At 37.1% G+C, this 19,103-nt stretch overlaps 1 protein-coding gene across 2 annotated transcripts; it reads right to left on the bottom strand.

The window, feature by feature from the left end:
• Nucleotides 1-376: 376 nt before the first annotated feature.
• LOC104603655 (putative 26S proteasome non-ATPase regulatory subunit 3) lies at nucleotides 377-15,113 on the bottom strand. Of its 2 annotated transcripts, XM_010267734.2 has the most exons (9): nucleotides 14,973-15,113; nucleotides 14,363-14,456; nucleotides 14,077-14,267; nucleotides 4,141-4,278; nucleotides 3,844-3,980; nucleotides 3,679-3,733; nucleotides 3,488-3,598; nucleotides 2,690-2,929; nucleotides 377-1,072 (listed from the first exon to the last, which is right to left on the bottom strand). In XM_010267734.2, the coding sequence occupies exons 2-9, from the start codon at nucleotides 14,439-14,441 to the stop codon at nucleotides 557-559; spliced, it is 1,467 nt and encodes a 488-aa protein (XP_010266036.1). In that variant the 5' UTR covers nucleotides 14,442-14,456; nucleotides 14,973-15,113; the 3' UTR covers nucleotides 377-556. The 2 variants fall into 2 exon arrangements, with proteins under 2 accessions (XP_010266036.1, XP_019054372.1); XM_019198827.2 differs by having other exon boundaries at nucleotides 14,363-14,973.
• Nucleotides 15,114-19,103: the final 3,990 nt, after the last annotated feature.

The following is a 19,103-nucleotide window of genomic DNA, read 5'->3' as shown; positions in this document are numbered from 1 at the left end:
AGACCGACTCCCCTAATCCAGTTTTGAAAAAAAATAAAAATAAAAATAAAAAGTAAAAAAACAAGTAACAAAATGCCCGATACGCCCCTACCGGCATATCGGACGTATCCATATTTTGAACCTTGTTCACGACAACTTGTCAAAGCATCAAAGTATCTATGGTGGGTACTTTATTTCAGTTAATGTTAAAATCATGTTCGAGTAGTATTTTTATATTTTACATTTTTACTTGATATATGCTTATGAAGATTAGAAAAACTAAAGGTCAGCTCTGAGTCAATAGCACATAGCGTGACTAAACCATTTAGCCAAAAATAAAAAGACTAAACCAGACTCAACCTCCAAAAGACTCCGGGCATCTGGGAGGAATACGGAATACCAGAAACAGCATAAAGAATAGTCACTATAAAACAGAAAAAGCAATAAGAACAGTAATTCGATAGGATCAGTTATCAATTCAAGAAAATTAATAACATCCCGATATGACATTTTAACAAAGCAACAAATACAAGAAATGACAGTTGCTACCAATAGATTGGACAGAGCAAAACTGAAGTCAAAATTCATCGTCGTCTTCCTCGGCAATATGCTTAGCAAGTTCCTGCTCCTGTTGTTGCCTCTCTCTCCTCTTCTCAGCACTTTCCTTTTCCTTTTTGTGGGAATTGGGTGGGAACCTCAGAGCACGCACCGCCTCATTATGCATGTTAAGGCAGAAGGCTATCCTTGAATTGAATGCAAATTGGGGCTCATTTGTAGAGTAAATATCTCCGGTCTCCTTTGATACCATACACCCATTTGCATGATCCACTGTAGCATCAATAGCACCATCTCGGATTGCCTTAGATACAATACTCTCAGCATCAGCAACAGGATTTGTGGAGTCCAACCTCAATTTTTTCGCAACATCTGCCAATGAGATACGAGAGTAAGAGATGCTAATGTTGCGTAATCCAGTCCTTATAACATTATGACGGAGCCTCACAATCAAATTGTGGGTCCGATCTGAACTAAAAGTATCTGTGAACTTCTCAGCAACAGTCCTGAACAATTCCAGATCCCCAATCCGAACAGCCTAAAAAAACAGCTAGCAGTGTCAGTCTATATACACACAGATAAGATGACAGGACATCTGTCATTATGCATAACAGAAACAAGGTTCAAAATATGGATATGTATTGTAACGTATAGTATGATGTGTATCAGTTTTTGGGCCTGCCAATTTGCTATATTATGAGTATTTCATGAATCTTGAATGTCTTTTTTTGGTGGTCATGAATCTTCAATGTCTAAAGAATGCCAAAAGGCTTACATGTGGCCCGACTTACATTTATTAAAACTTTAAAAAAAGAACCGTACCGATTGTTATAATGGCTCGATACTTGAAAAGAAAAAATAAAGTATTGAATGTGCCGATAGATACACCTTGAACCTTGAATAGAAAGAGATAAAGCATGCCCAAATGAACAAAAAATTGTGTGAACCTTTTTTATGTTTTCATATAATGAAATCTTTTTTTTTATCAGTAACAAAAAACTTTATTAATGATGTGAAGCTTTGTGAAACTTTAATTATAATGGGGGAGGTAAAATGTCTTAACTCCCCACCAACAGGATACAAAGGAAGAAAGTTAAAAATTAGCCCAAATGAACAATCTAAAGTTGAAAAAACCTGCATCTACAGTATTTGCACCAACCAAATGAACAATCTTAAAGTTGAAAAAACCAAAATTAGAAAAGCTGAAGCGTTAACATGAAGGTGCCAAATACATGAAATATCTGATAGTGTCACAAGTACAAACCATAATTTAGAACTCTGAATGGCTCCAACATATGCAGCCATGTAAGCAAAGTTGGTTCCTGAAATTAAACTTTGATGGAAGCAGCTTTGGGAATCCAGGTCCATCTGGAATTGGAGGGGTTTTAAGAAGTGAAAGTGGAGTGATTATGGGTATGTACTCAGGCCCCATTGGATTGTGTAATTCTGTAACAGCAGAACTGAACTGAATGCAGTGCTCTATGGGATGCAGAAAGCTATGGAGATGGGGGTGACAAAGCTAGTAGTTGAAGGTGACTCCAAAATAGTGATAAGCTGGCTGAAACAGAATGAGAAGACTTCTTTGTTTCTCAGAAAAGAAATCAAAAAATTCAGGAGGTTCTCAAGGGACCCGGACATGCAGCCGAAAATTCAATGGACTCCATGGTCAGCAAATGGTCTAGCTGACCAATTAGCAAAGCAAGGGATAAATAGGGCACAGTGTTTTTGGGCTCAGTTGTAAGATTAAAATATTAAATTGTTACCGTATTCTCTGGGAGGTAGCCGAGGCTGCCTTTGATTTGTATATTCCTCTTTCTTTAAGTAATAAATTTTGATTTTGGTGCTGATCAATAAAAAAAAAAGTTAGCAGGCACACCATGACCACTGATGATCTCATATTTGGCTATCCCATATAGTTGCTTTTTTATCCTTTAATTTTTTCCAAACATCAAAAGGAAAAAAGCAAAAGACACAATCACGATCATCTTTCTAAATCCCTGCACATGAGATCCATGTAAAAAGTTTAAAGCATGTAATTGGGAAAACCTACTCGACATTTTGTAACCTGACCAAAGAAGGAAAATAGGTGGTGGAAGAAATAATGCAGCATAATGGTAATGGAATGGATCTTCAAAATTCAGTTAATTATACTGACATTTGTAAGCTCAAAGTATGGCCTCAAGGCCTTCTGCATCCCTTTCTGCATAAACACAGTGCGCTCAGGAATCTCCCCAAGTAGTAAGCGGACTATGACAGCCCACTTGTTGCATTGAACACGGAAGCCACGGGCTGCGACAGGGGCTTTTCTGGCAGCCTGCAGGAGACTCTCCTTTGCGTCTGTATATTCCAACTGAATTGTCCTGATCTTTCCTAGGTAGAAGAGGTATCTACAAAACTGCAGCATGTACACTGTTAGAATGCCCAAAGTCATAATTCTCAGAATAACAGCCCAGGTCATTCCCAATTTTCCAATTACTAGATGCCAAAATTACTGCTTCCACTAAAACTAACCAAGGGATCCAATCGAATTGAAAGGGGTTGATTTAGGGTCTTAGTAAGACAAAAAAAACTGCCTATGAATTCATAAACTCAACCCATTGGATTAATGCAAAATGCTTGAATTAATAGCCATGCATCTAGGATAAATTTTATGAGTGTCAAAACCACAAATAGTGCCAAGTGTTATGATCATCCAATATACTCAAGGTGCAAAAGAGTTCCTACATAGGTCTCAAAAACTGAATAAGGTAAACTGCTCCCTTTCATGTATGCCACTGTCCAGATATAACCACAATTTCAGCATGCCTTTCCATGCATGAATAGGCAAGCTAAAAAGTCTGTAACTGTATGATAAGATATCTAAAGTACATCATGTTTCAGACATGAGCCGATCCTAAAGAGAGTGAAAATCAGATGGTGTAAAGTAGTCAAGTCAAACAGAAATGAGGATTACCTGCTGATTTGAGTGTGCTTCAAAACGTGGTGCCTTTGACCTTAGTTTCTCTGCCTGATCATACAAGTTGTAATGCAAGTAGTTGCGAAGTAACAGGTTGAGAAGGGTTTCCTGCATCAAACCATTATGTTTAGTATGAAAATAAAACCATCAAATAATATGACTTTATATTTTAGAAGGTCAAAACCAACCTGACCCAGTTCATCATGGCGTAATGTGGCAATCCGATGCAAAGCAAGGAGATTGCTGAAAAGAGGAAACTTTTCAAGTCAGACAGAAAAATAAGAATTAAGAACAATATTGACCTTAATCAGCACTCAGCTTCCTTTTTTTAGTTCATAAATGCAGGTGCTCACCCACGTATTTCAGCAAGATCTCCTGTCAGTTCATAGCTGAAGGAGTAATAGAAGTACAGCCTGGATGCCAGAACATCAACAGTTCTCCTATTCAAGTTCTTTAGGCGAGCAATGCTTGCAGAAGAACAAGACTTCGCCTGAAAGACAAGCCAAGACACTAGTTAAATTAAGAAGTAGAATTTACTTCAGTATATAAAAGAGGATTTGGAGATCTATTCAAAAAGTTAAAACTTAAAAGGAAAAAAAAAAAAAAAAGTGGTCGATTTGAAGCCATTGATAATAGAGAGCCCATCTAACCTCATTATATCTTTTCTGATCAATCAGAAATATTAACACAAGCAAGTAACAGTAAATCTCAAGCTCTGGCAAGGAGTGCTTGACAGGAGTTTGAGTTGTGGAAGGGGCAGTATCAACTTCCATGGCATGCTCATCTCCCTGCAACCAAAAGGTAAAAAAGATGTTTCAGATTTTCATTAAGAAATTGGTCATACTCCAACAAGATTAAAATTTGACATCAAAATATATTTGTGAGCAGTATTTGTGAAATCATAATTTCAAAGCCTAATGGTGTTACCAATATTGTGAAGCAATGACTAGTTGTTTTGGCCTCTCCAGTCAATGCAATGACTGGTCAGTGCCTACTCGATAAAAAAGACTTCTAAATTTAAGATATTAATACAGTTTCATAAATAAGTTAATATAGACTACAATTATGCAAAAAAAAAAATGATATTGAACATTAATTGAGTCTTTGTTTTGCAAACAAATAAAAAGTTAGGCTGGATAGGCTAGGATAAGTAGCCATAGGCTCACAGCCTTTGTTTTCTAAAGAAGAGTAGAACATAGAATATTTGATGTGTCCTTTGCTTATGGCAACTCTGTACTAACACAACACTGATCAGAAGAAAACTTAAAAGAACTCCACTGCCATCTTTTATCTTAAGCTTTTTTTCTATTTTATATACAATCATTGAATCATGCTCCATTACAAATATTTAAGGCAACAACATTAATTTAATATTTTATATTGTTTCAAATGATTAGAGATACAAACATGCAAATAAAATTTTCAAATGGCTTTGTGGTTGACTAGGTTGACTAGCAGACAATCAGTCAACCTTGTCAATGCTTAGTTGTCCTAGACAAGTAGATCATGAGTATCAACCAACCAGTTAGTGATTCAGTCAGTCTGACCAACAACTGACTAGTCAATGCTTTTGATAAAACTGACTTAAATCACTGCATCAAGACGGGCACTAGAGTTTATGTGTTAAATCCATGGTTTTCAAAACCGGAACGGAAAAACCGCTAACCGGTCAGCCTCGGGTCCGGTTTTACTAAAAACCAGAATTTGTTAAAAAACGTTGAAAAGGTCAGAAAACCGCTGACCCGGGCAGTCGGACCGCTAAACCGTTCGACCCGGGCAGCGGTTTGCGGGTTAGTATTTTTATTTTAAATGTTTTAAATAAAAAAAATAAAATTCCTATTATATCCCAACACAGTTCGAATCCCTTATTCCCTTTAGCTTTAGGGTTAGAATTCTAACCCTTCCCGAGTTCCCTCCTCAGTCCTCTCAACCCTCACACCCTACAGACCAACCACCTGCTGCGGCCATCACCTCCGGCATCCGATGGCGACACACACCGACGGCGACCGGCGAGCTTGCAGCAGCGAAAAGAGTCACCCTCACCAACACTTGCAGCAGCGTCCAACGGCAAAAAGATTCACGAACACTTGCAGCGGTGGACGGCGAGCTTGCAGCGGCACTCGGCATTGGGCATTGGCAAGCAAGCCCAACGTCAACTTCTTGGAGCAGCACTTCCAGGCTTGCAGCGGCAACTTGCCTGCGACCAAGCCCGACTGCACTGGGAGGATCCGCAGACATTTGTAACTGCACTGAAAAAGGTTGAAGCCTGGATTTTCTCCCAAATAATTGAATCTGTGTGGTGGCAGGTCAATTCCAAGTGTTTTCCACCTCTCCCCTAATTTAACGTTTCAGATTTTTCTAGATTAAGCATCCTGAATTACTGCTAGCTTTCGGACCTGGCTTTCTGTTCGTTTCTCCAGACTCTAACACCATATATGCAGTCTGCCACCGGGATAGCAAATGATAAAGTAATGGCATCAAACTCAGGGAGTTTGGGTGACCAAGAACAGGCGAACTTTTCTTTACACCTTTGGAAAGAAGCTTTCAGGGATGCTCGTGAAAAGCTTTGCCCTGTTCGAGCTGGAGGCCATGAGTGTGGTTGTTTGCCTGTGCTGGCTAGACTGGTAGTCTATATTTTCATTATCTGTTACTAGTGTACTTGCACCAATCAAGTGCCCCAGCTGCCATTTGTAATTGGCCTTTATTATCTGGTGATAATCTGGGTGCATAAGCATTAACCATTGTATGGATTGACCATTGCATGGATGCTGTTAAGTGATAGTGTAAGCATGGACCCTTTTTTTTTATGAATACATGAACCCTTTTACATGTAGAGTGAACATGTAATTCCTTTATAAGTAGCCCCTTTTTTTATATGTTTCTAGAGTTCACTTCCTATATCATACTCATGTATCAGTCTTTCTGCAATGATATTCTAGTAGCTGTTCTCCTTTGCCCTATCAATATATAGTCAGGTCCAAGTTCTAAATATGACATGGCAATCTTTTTTTCTCGATATCCAGGTGATGGAGCAATGCATGAATAGATTAGATGTGGCTATGTTTAACGCTATTCTTCATGAATCAGCTGATGAGATTCCAACAGATCCTGTCTCTGACCCATTAGTGATTCCAAAGTTCTTCCTATCCCAGCTGGAAAATCAAGCTTTGGTAATGGTGCACAACTGCAAAATGCTGTAAGTAATTCACATGTTGCACAAGTTCATGTTCTATGACTGGACATTACATATTTTTTCTATGTTCTTTGGAAATTTTTCTATATTTTTTGGAAATTTTTCTGTATTTTCTGTATTTTATTATTTTTATATTTAGATATTTTTATTTTTTTCATATGTTGTTCTTTTTCCTGTATTTTTTGTATTTTATTTAAATTTCTATGGTATTTTTTATTATATATAAATATTTTTTGTTTTTTATTTATTTATGACGTCACAGGACCGTTTGGCCCAGACGATTGAATCGCCAAATCGGAAAACAGTGCCCAGAATGGTTCTGTTTCTGGGTCGGTTTTAAAAACCTTGGTTAAAATCTTATTAAAGTGATTAACTTCAAAATTGTGCGCCTATTGCATAGGGACAGGGTAAAAAAAAAGGAATCCAGGACATGTAACTTTACCTGACACACAAGATATTTGGAATGCTGCAAAACCCAAAATATCAATAACACATCTGTGTCATGTGGAATAACAATTGAACTACAACCACATTTATTGATTTGTTGCAAATTTTTTTACCAGGTCTGCTCTCATGACATAGCCTTCTACCAATAGTGTGTCATTCCCAACTATATGCCTATGTTGATACATCCCTTGAATAGGGGTGGCAATGAGCCGAGCTTTTCACGAGCTGCTCGAGCTCAGCTCGGCTCGGTTTCAACCGAGCTCCAGCTCGAGCTCGAGCCCAATTCAGTGGCTCAATTATTAAACGAGCCAAGCTCAAGCCTACTAGAGCCCGGCTATTCTTAATTTTTAAATACAAAATAATTTTTTATATATAATTTTTATTTTTATAAAATATTTTTTCTCAAAATCGAGCTTGAGCTTATGAATTTTTTACTCGAGCCGAGCTCGAGCTTAAGGTTCTAGCTCGAACCGAGCTCGAGCTCGAGCCTTGTAGAACAGACTTGAGCCGAGCTCGAGCCTTGTAGAACAGACTTGAGCCGAGCTCGAGCCTGGTACTATTCGGCTCGGCTCGACTCGAATCCACACCTACCCTTGAGTACCATCCTTAGAACCTATTTTTTGATTGGTCCATCCTTGGAGCCTGTTCCTCTTCACATTATGTTGGACAGTTGGAGTTTTTGGAAAGAAATGGATAGGTGAACCTTTTTACAACAAAAGTCCCCTTAGAGACCGCCAGGGTTAAAATGGAGAGATAATTGTTTCAGCTCCATCCTCAGAGATTTTAAATGCCTTGATTTTGATAATTTTAGGCATCAATAGTTAAAAGAAACATGTTTTATCATCCTTTTGATGTATAGGGAATTATACATTTAATTGTCCCCTCTTTAACCATGTAGAGCTCTTGTAAATACTCAAGAAGTTTTCTCCCTTTTTGCAAATATAATAATATCCTCATCACCTTTATAAATAAAAAAGGAAAAATGTTATTAGCAAATCAACATAAGATCCAGTTTTTTAGATGCTTCATGAAAAAGCATTCAGCAGATTTCATTGTCTTTTTCCTTTTATTTCATTTTTTACTTAGAGTCCCTAAATAAGCTTATCATTAATTCAAAGGATGTGTCTTCTCTTAGTCTTGCATGGTATCCTTCATTATGATAATAAAAAGAACCAAAGCACATAATTTTTCAACTCCTCCCCACAAGCAGAAACAAATATATTACCAGGACAGAAAAAGAAAACATAAATAGCAAGATGAAACCATAGATCAAGGAGTCAGTTACCATTTAAGTCAGGCAAGGAAGTTTGAATCCAACAGAAGAAAACATGTTTTGAATGTAAAGTTACACTTTTGCTAATTACTATCCATGAATTATTAATAGGAAAAGATGGTATTCATTATGTACGCTAGATATTCATTCATGTAAAGATACAAGGAAAAAAAACAATATGTTAGTGTCACTAAAGAATACACAAATGTTGGTAACCCAGACAGCTTTGTGATATTTACATTTCCTTTAAGAGAGTACATGCAATACATCTTACCTAAACATATGATGAAATCTATATCCCACTTGTCTATGAAGCTCCATTTACTGGTTGACCATGTATAGTGATAATAGTCACAAATTTTCAGTTGGTATCTAAGCCAGAAAGCCAGTGTAGTTAGCCAAGGGTTTAGGCATTTTGGGCTGGCCAGACAAAGTGGTATCCTAGGCAATCAACAGGTTAATGCCTAGGCAACAAAAAAAAATAAAACATATCTATATACATATAATTATTTTTGGTAAATGGTAATAAAAGAAAAGAATTTCACTAAAATAAAAGAGAGTACAAAGGAAAGTGACCAGAGATCATCCAAGGGAAGAAAAAATGAAAATAATACCCTATTTCTCCAAGACTCCAGTCTCCAGTCACTTCACCAAACCTTAAAAGCAAGATTCAGACCCCTTGAACTAGGACTCCACCACACCAACAGAGATTCAGACAAAGAAACCATCATACCAAAGCTTAAAGAGAAGAAACTCTACTTTTATGAACGTTCTTCACCTTCTTAGTGGACCCAATTCCAAACAAACCCCCTTTCAGACATACAAAGACTCTTGAGACCTGAACTGTTCGATAATTTTTCTGGTTACTAAATCTTCTTACCGCATTCTGCTTCCTAATCTTTTGACACTCATTGATTCTTTCCAGCTCCAAAACTACATTTCTCTCAAACAACATAGCAGACGTTAACTAACCATCCTCTCTACAAACCACTCCAAAACCTTTTGCATCACTTAAATTTTTGTGGTTTAAATCTAAATCTGAACAGACATCCAACTATACAAGATCCTCATTCATAATTCCTTATTTCCTTTCTCTGGATGCTTAGGCATTTGCAACATCTTAACTCTCTAAACAAACTTCTTGTACACTTTTCCCCTCCAATAACAAGAATTCCCAAGGCTTTGCCAACCTCCAGTCTAGTTCCACTACCTTCTCCAGATCAATTCTCCCCTCAACTTCATGAGTTCCATCCATAATGGCATTGTCTTTAATAGAACTAATTTCCTCTCCTTCCTCCTCCTTGTAGCTTAAACATCAATTAAATCCTGCAGAAGGCCAAGTAAGATCTCCCCTTTTCCTTTTATAAGTCTTGGAGAACAAAGAAGCCAGACCCATAGTTGTCAAGGTGACACCTAGGCAGGCGCCCTTTGAGGCTCACCTCACCTAATCGCCAAGCATTTTTTTACTGTCTATTATAAAATACTTTGTTCATTCTTTTTTGAGATTATAATTATAAAATAGACATTATTAAACTAAAATAATCATTTTATGTGTTTATATACCAATTTCTTTTTATTATTTTCTTATTTATTAGGGTTTAATCAACACAAACATTGCTAAATGCTGTATTGAACCCTCAAAGACTTCAAAACCTGAACCAATAAGGAAGAACTTAAAAGTTTTGTCTAATCAGCACATTTTCTTCTTCCATATATTCTTCTACTTCTACTACTACAACTACCAATACTTTTTCTTTTCTTCTTTTCCTATAACAAAAATAAGGGTTCCCAATCTCACATCTTTGCATTGTCGGGGAACTAGTACCCTCAGTTTTGATCTTGAACAAAACCTTCTCCCACTCCTTTATCACTCAAATTGCAGTTCTGTCACCTGCTCCCCTTTCGAATGGAGCTCCAGTCACATTTAGGGAAGATGAAGACACACCGTCTAAACAGTCTAATATTTGATGATCATGCTTCAACTTCACATGAGTGTTAATTAACTCACATGCCTCCTCCCAATTGGACCCAAATAAATTGGAATGCCCAAACTTCTTAAGACCAAGAGACCTACCTTCAAAACTTCTACTTGACCCACGTTTCAGCCCACCTGATTGTAATAAAGAACTTCCTTCAAGATTATCCTTCCCATAAAAATTTACCACCCTAATCTCTTCATATAACTCCCCCCTCCACATGCACTTCTGTACCCATGCAGTTCAGCCGCAATAAACTTTTCACTTCCCAAAATACCCTTATCATCAATGTCTGCACTTCCATTATCCTGACATTTCAACTCCCCCCTTCCCCTACTCGACAAATAGTCTCTTGCTTTCGATCAAGCACCACCGCCAGCATCTCATCAAACCAATGCAATGGGATACACCCTTCAACCACTAATCTTAGGTCAAAACCATTCCCCAATAAAATTTAGAGCCAAATTCAACGAAACCAAGTGGGTTTCCTCGACTTCAACCAAAATACATGCCATAATCACATTCTTCAATCTATTTGTATGAGGGACAACCTTTCTAAAACTCCCATAGGCATTCCCACAGCACAAAATGTTTGTAAGTTCTAGGCATGGAGAGGAATCCCAGAAACATTGATCCACACAAGACTTTTAATTCCCACTTCTCAGGTTGCACCAACCAACAGATTCCATCTTTCCAGGCTGAGATCCAGCATCCTTATTTTAATAGACTCTTGTTTTAAAACTTCCTCAGCTTCCTCTATGCTGTTTAGAACGAATAGGAAAAAAAACCTGCATTCAGTCTTCTAGTTTGAACATTTCCTTTCAACCCCCAATCCGAACAAACCCATTTCAGAATCTCCTCCTAAACAGGTTCGAAGTTAACAAAGCAACCAACTAAACAATTACCAAACCACCTCAAACTTTCAAAACTATCATCACTTGGCTTTACAAAGATTTCCTTCATTATGACCAATCTTTAACAAAGAAAAGCTTGGATGCAAACATCATCTAACAAAGCAAAGATTTCCTTCATGATGACTGATCTTTAACAAAGTTGAGATTGAGGTGGAGGGCATCAACTATATAACCAATGAAGTTAAGGACTTTAGACCCATCAACTTGCTAGCCATCCTGTAGAAAATAGTGGCAAAAGTGCTAACATTGTCACCAATTCCTAGAGTGCTTTATCGATGGAAGACAAATTGTATGGATTGGATCCTTAATGGCTAATGAAGTGGCTGAGGAGAGAAGAGTACAGGCTCTCATGGGGTGGTCTTTAAAATTGACTTAGAAAAAGCCCATGAGATAAGTTAATTGGAACTACTAATGGAATATCATGAAATTAAAAGGCTTTGGAAATAGGTGCACTAATGGTCTGTTTGGTTCGCGCGACCGGGATGAGAAAATAGGAATATTTGCTGAATATTCCTATTTTCTCATATTTGTTTTGGGCAACATACTAGGATGCAACAAGAATACCCTTCTCAAAATATGGGACACGGGGTCTCACCAAATAGGTGCAACCCCATTGAGAAACAAAAGTGGCATGATGATAGTAGAAAAAAAGTTGTCAGGGCGCACTGTTCTCATCTCCCACCCCCTACAATGGTTCGAGCTCCAACCACCTGTGTCCTTCATCTCCGACGAAGTTTACGGCCTCCGGTAAGCACTTCCATCCTGTTTCACGCCGTTTAAAGGTTATTTGATATTTTATTCAACTAAAAATCTCATTCCCTCTCTCCCTCAAGTCGAGTTCAGATCCCCAGCCGACAAGGAGACAAATTATCATCTTCTTCTTCTCCAGCAAAGGTAACATTGTAGAGGTGTTTTGTTTGCATCATTCGTATTATTTTGCATTTCTTTATCAAGAACTCTGTGTTGTCATCGTATGTAGGAAGAGTGGGAGCGCAGAGAAGAGAAGGACATGCTTCTATGTTGTCGCTCGGGGCAAACCCTAGAGAGCACGCGAAGAACAATTCTTCTTAGGCTCTGTCAGCAATGCTTCCCTTTGTTGTCACTACAACAGCAGTTGCTGCTCTTGTTCAACCTACAATTTTTTCTTGGTGAGAATTTGCTTCTTTTTTTTCCCTTCCTATTTATTGTTTATTGGAGTTGGATTTCTACTTTGAGTACAAATACTGAATCTTAGATTGTTGATTACTGTTTCCCACAGTTCTTTTTTAATTATTTTTTGTTAGGTTTTTCTTCATTGATGCGATTTTCTGAGTTTTTATAGATAGAGATTTAGCATAAGAAAAACGGTCTATATACTACTTGTGGTTTCTCTAGTGGAATTTCTGTTTCCTTTTCCTCTTTGAGTACAATTAGAATGGAAATTCAAACTTTTTCTTTAATTTTTTGAGTTTTCATATTTTCAGGATATTTGTGGATTATCATCTTGAATTTTAGCTCTTGTGGATTAATAAGTACCACTATCTTGATATGAGTATATATAGCAAAATTTGCCTAAAATCAAAAATCCTGCAAAATTTGCTCATCAACCAAACACTGGAAAGCAAATTCTATGGGATAATAGGTCTCAGCAAACAAACACAGTACCAAAATTGAGAAAATAAAATTTCCTTTTCTCATTCCATCCCTTCCCATCCCATTGTTTCCCGACAACCAAACAGACCATAAGTAGATGAGAAGTTGCATTCAATCAGCCTCTTACTCCATTCTCATTAATGGCATTCCTCACAGCCTCCCTTTCCCTCCTCCTCCTTACCTTTTTTTTTTATAAGTTCTCTTTACCTTGATTGTTGGCATCCTTGATTCCGTCTTTGATAAAGCATCCAGTCTTGATATGATTCAAGGTTTCTTGGAAGGTAAAGAAAACTTACATATATCACACCTCCAATATGCAGATAATACGATTATCTTATTGGAAGGGGAAAAAGATCTTATCAGCAACTTGAAGAAGTTTTTGAAATGCTTTGAGGTAGTCGCAGGCTGGAAACCAACTTATAAAAGAGTAGTCTTATGAAGTATCTGTCTTCCAAACTCCTAGAGCTGAATGAGGTGCTTGGATGCAAGCTAGAGAGTTGGCCAATCGTTGGGGGTAACTCAAGATCTACTGGCTTCTGGGACCCTGTCACTGAGAGCTCTGAAAGAAGATAAGATGCCTGGAAAAGGAAATTTTTGTCTAAGGGAGGTAGAATCAAGCTCATTAATCCCCACTTACTTTTTGTCTGTTTTCAAAGCTCCAGCCAAGGTGAGAATGACAATTGAAAAATTACAATGTAATTTCCTGTGGGGTGAGGTGGTAAAAGAAGAGAGTATTTAGTGAATCGGAAGCTGGTTTGTACGCGAAAAGAGGACTGTGGCTTGGGCATTGACCATGCCCATGTGTTGGAAAGAAATATTGCTCTGTTTGGTTGTTGATCAAAAAAAATATATATTGCTTCGCTTGGCAAATGACTTTAGTGGATCCCCTTGAACATCCATTTAAAAAATAAATAAATAAAGGCGTGTTTTCTCTGCAATTATTCGCCCAAAAAAGTATAAACCGGGAATTGTTAAAACTTTAAATCCAGAAGGAATATGACAGCCCCACTGTGTTTTTGTTCTTGCAACTTGATAGCACGGTATTCTTGCAAGTTGCAATATGGACCCAACAAAGAAATCGGAAGAAAAAAAATGTGCCAGCTTTACGTGCGTCCACAAGAACCTAATTTGCACAAGAGTTCACAAGTTACCTTAGGAAGATATGAAGACAACCGAATGTGAGCTTCAGAACCTGGGACAAGCGCAAAATTGAGGAATGCGGATAGCACCGGTGCCTTAAGCCTCCGCCTCAATGCCATTGTAAGGCGAACAGCTCGCACGATTCGACGAACCTCTCTAGCATAGGCACCTGTCTCGATAAGTGATGTTATCTCCTTCAAATCTGAAAATCCCAGATAGAAAAAAAGAAAATATAAGCAGATAAATCGTACATTCAAAATCAAATAGGAAAAACTAGGGCTTTATGTATTATCTTACGCTGCAACGTTGGCGGAACAGTAGAAGAAACAAAATTCGAAGGAGCTGGAAGCTCTTTCATCTCTACATCCTGAGTCATCTTGCAGTAACTAAACTATAAAATAACAGAACCGAAAAAAAGAAATGATCAGGAGGAAAAGTACGAAGTTGGGGATTATAAAGCGAGAACAGTTCAAAACAACTCCGTTCCAAATAAATAAAAAACACTCAAACAAATTCACTTGAACTGCCAGGTGAAGAACTCAAACTAAAACTGATCGCGGATCTAGAGTGATCCGAGAGGAAAAGCTAGGGTTTCCGCCGAGTTTAGTTGGTATCTCTCTTTTCTTTCTGTACAAGTTAATGGCTTAAAAAGTTGTCTCTAAGATTCTAACATGCGCCTGGTGCGCGATATTTAGGGGCATTGTGGAAATTGGAGAGGGGCCTAGAAAAATCAGACAACGTAGAATGGTAGATGCAATGACAGAGGGAACCAGACCCCAAAAAAGAAAGATAAAAAACATCAAACTGCTAGAGAAGAGAACCATAAATTAGTAGGGTTCCTCAAGTCTTCAAATTCCCCAATCAATGGAGAGAGAGTGGAGAAGAAAGTGAGCGAGAAAGGGAGTACCTTCAGGCTTCAGTGGTTCAGCGCTGTAAAGTCACCACCTTTACCTGTTTTTTTCTTATGCTTTTCCCATTCTAGCAGCTTATTCAATATTTATTCGGCTGTTTCTGCTCCTCTGCTACTCGAGTCACCAAAAAGATTATCGTGTCTGTTCCGGAGGAATGTTAATAAACAACAAGTTTACGTAATGCATATTTACCTTACCCCAAGAAACAAAATGGGACCCATCAAAAGCCGAGATCTTCTCAAGTAGAAAACCTCGGCACATGAGATGCAAACATCCAGCCGCACATTCACAGATATCTATCTATATAGTAAATTGAGAGTAGATGATCCCAATGTGTGGCTGAACTCCATAAAGTGTGTGTGTAGAGTTAGTTAGTTCTTGCTCTTGTTTTCAGGGAATTACGTCCTTACCAGAGCAGAGACGTCTAATAATCTTTTGTTTTTAACATACCGTGCTGTGGGTTCCGCCGATTTTGCTGAAAGCATAATGATTCAGCTCCACATTTAAAAACATCTATTTTATATATAGGATAAATTTCTTAAACTACCTACCCTGATAGTTTTGTGAATTGAATAAGTGTATTTTTACTTTTTGAAAATTGACTAAGGCTATGCGTTTTTTGACAATTCACTAATATTTCCTTTATTGTTGACATTCTTAATTTTTCATTAACAATAAGATAAAAAGACTATTTTACCCTTTAGACATATTTTTGCTTAACAATCATTGCCCTGAGCGGAATTGTTATGCCAGTTCTCTTTCTTCCACCATTGTAAAGCCAGTAAACCCCTCTTTTCTGGTGGTTGCAAAACCCTTATTTCTCTCTCTCTCCTTTTTCCATCGTTATTGGATAGAGTAACAAAACATGAGAGCTTCAACAACCATTAAATGTTGCAGTGGTCACTAGCTTTTGGAGAGCTTCAACAAGACGAACGGGAGAGACCCGCTGCTACTCTCTGCCACTTGGTCCAACCAAAACTAAGGGTGGCAACGAACCGAGCTTTTCACGAGCTGCTCGAGCTCGACTTGACTCGGTTTCAACCGAGCTCGAGCTCATTTCAGTGGCTCGATTAATAAACGAGCCAGCTCGAGCCTACTAGATCTCGGCTCGCGAGCCAGCTCGAATATATAATATATATAATAAATTATAGAAAATATAAAATATATAATATATAATAAATATTTTTATAAAATATAAAAACGAGCCAAAATCAAGCTTATGAACTTTTGACTCGAGCCTTATAGAATAGTCTCGAGCCGAGCTCAAACCTGGTACTATTCAGCTCGGCTCGGCTAGAATCCACCCCTAACCAAAACACACAGAAAAGAGAGAGAGTGTGTGTGAGAAGAAGGAGAGGAGGAGAGAGAGTGAGAGATTAGCTTCTCTTTCGTCATTAGCAAAATAGCACAACTGTGAAGACTTGGATCCCAAGAACGAGCCATGGTTGGGATTCCTGCAACGAGAAAACATCTCATCAAAGATATTTGACAACACTTCCCTATAAAATCTTAAACCAATGGTTGGAATCTGCGTCTGCATGGACGGTCTTCAATCCCCGTCAATTGCAATAAAACGCTCGACTTCAACTGCATCTGGGATTTTTCACAATAGCTACATCTAGCATTGCTAAACGCTCAATCCCCATCAATTGCAATAAATGGTCTTCGTAAGATGATTTTCTCCTTGTCGGTGAGACTAAAAGTGGTGACAGGGGTAGAGGGTGGAACACTATAACCACGGATTTTCACGGTAGTTGCATCTGGCAGAGACCTAGAGTCCTTGGTGGGGCTTTGTTTGGCAACTATTGCAGCTTTGGTGAGCATGTTTTTGGTTTTGTAACTGGTGTAGAGCGTTGTAGACGAGCTCTGATAAGAGCATAACACAAAAGATGAGCGACCGCTTCTGATAGCCATCGGTAACACGTCATTGAAGACGATTGGAAAACCAAAATGTCGCTGAAGTCGTGGAAGAGATCATCGGTGTAGCCACCAACATTGAAGACAAGCGTCGCGCGCGTGGTGTCAGATTTGATAGGAATCTATGAAGGGCTTGGAGGTGAGGGTGAACTCTTTGATGCCTGGATTCGCCGTTGCTCTTTGATGCCTGGATTCGCCGTTGCTCTTTGATGCCTAAGATGATGCTATCATTTTCAATTCATCGTCTTCCGTCTCAGATCAACTATTCATCTACGGAGGGCTCGGAGGTCAGTGGTTCAACTATTCATCATCTTCCGTTTCAGATCAATCGTTCAGTTCTCTCTCCCCATCAACTAATGAGTTATTCGGTAAAATTTCTTTTTCGTGAAAAAGAAAACATTACCCATAGATGGAGATTAACAAGTTGATCAAACTCCATTAGTCTCTTGGTTTCTGACTATCTCTAATGTCTGTAAAGGTTATAGGGATGGTATTTTAGGAATACATGTGGTATTTTTAGGAATGGAGGTGGGAAGGGTATTTTCAGATTTTTTGATAAATATATTAGTCACATTATACCACATGTAATGGAAAGTTAACAGACGCTAACAGTAAGGGTAGAGTTAGTTAATTGTCAAAAACAATAGGAATAGCGTTAGTCAATTTTCAAACAGTAAGAGTACACTTAGTCAATTAGCTAAATCATAAGGGTAGTTTAAGAAATTTACCCTTTTATATATTAGTAATTAAGCATGTAGTTGTTGTATGTATGGAATTTTATTCATATTAATTACTTCAATTTTAGATATATCATAGTTAAGATATAAATTAAAAATCAATAAAAGTAACAATATGGCTAAAAATAAACTTTAATACTTGTACTAAATGTGCATGTGTAGAAATTTTAAATTACAATTACAATTATTATTATTATTATTATTGTTATCATTATTATTACATTACTAAATTTCGTGTTTCATTTCTGTCTTAAATAAATATAATTTTTATTTTAACAAATATTTTCATTTAATATGATGATTACATAACATTAGAAGTGCTTCCAAATGTTATTGACAAAACTCAGTACTTTTTTATTTTTTGTGCTTATTATTTTTTTTAATATTTATTATTTAATTATGACATAACGGATTTTATTAAAAAGTTGGATCATTGACCCATCATTTTAGATAATAAAATAGCTTTGCTTTCATATCAGTTTTAAATTATATATTCTATCTACATTATATAAATTATTTTTACTTATCATATCATCGATTAACCCATCATTTAGATAATAAATAGCTTTTTAATAGTTATTATTTAACTATCATATCATCGATTTTGAAACAAAAATAGGTCAGAATTTACACTCAAATAATTTGCATTGCCATGATTTTTAATTAGTGCAAATTTATTTGCATTGCAACCAAACACAGTCTTATACTTAATTTTGAAAGAGTACAAATACAAACAAAATAATACAAAATGCAAAATTTTGCATTCTACATATTTGTATTTGTACTCCTTCCAAGCATAGCCTTAAGCTCTAAAGAGTTGGAAAGCAAATAAAAAAAATGTTGCAAAAAGTTTTGGACTTTTGTTTTTCTTTTTTGCACGCGCTAAGCCGCTAAAGAAGAAAAGACAAAGAGAGAGAACTGTTCTTGACCTTAAGGGTCCATTTTGAAGGAGTACAAATATAAATGTGTAGAGTGCAAAACCTTGCAAGAAACCTTGTATTTTGTATTATTTTGTTTGTATTTATACTTTATATATTTGTATTTGTGCTCCTTTCAAATTGAGCCCAAAACATATACAAAAGGGTAAAAGAGAGCAGAGAAATTGTTCTAGCCTCTTTATGCCATATAGCACCATCTTTAAAGATATACGAAAAAAGTTTTTGAAAAAATAAATATTGGGTATATACGAGTACTTTCCTCAAATTCAAGGTATATATAAATTATTAACCCGAAAAATAATTCTTTGTGTTCGTACCACATGCTTTTACATTAGTCTATCAAAAAAGGATAAAAACCTCATTATTGTCATATTTAAAAATGATATATATATATAAAGAGAGAGCAAGGTCCATGAGCTTTTGAGCTGAACTTTTTTATTACCTTAACGAAAGTTCGAATAACTAATATAGCTTATTTCAAAATTTAGACTTGATTTGAACTCAATTAGAATTAAACTTGAATCGAACCAAATCG

This window comes from Nelumbo nucifera, chromosome 5 (genome assembly GCF_055504915.1).
Source record: "Nelumbo nucifera cultivar China Antique chromosome 5, China Antique-T2T, whole genome shotgun sequence".
NCBI lineage: Eukaryota > Viridiplantae > Streptophyta > Magnoliopsida > Proteales > Nelumbonaceae > Nelumbo > Nelumbo nucifera.
Note: the sequence above shows the minus strand (reverse complement) of the source record. Positions and strands in the feature narration are given on the sequence as shown.

Excerpts from the sequence above, each read along its gene's own strand:
- LOC104603655 (XM_010267734.2), bottom strand. The coding sequence starts at position 14,441 with ATGACTCAGGATGTAGAGATGAAAGAGCTTCCAGCTCCTTCGAATTTT. Across the intron at positions 3,599-3,678 it reads GCCATGATGAACTGGGTCAG|GAAACCCTTCTCAACCTGTT; the intron begins GTTGGTTTTGAC and ends GGTTTGATGCAG. Across the intron at positions 1,073-2,689 it reads CATACTTTGAGCTTACAAAT|GCTGTTCGGATTGGGGATCT; the intron begins GTCAGTATAATT and ends CTGTTTTTTTAG.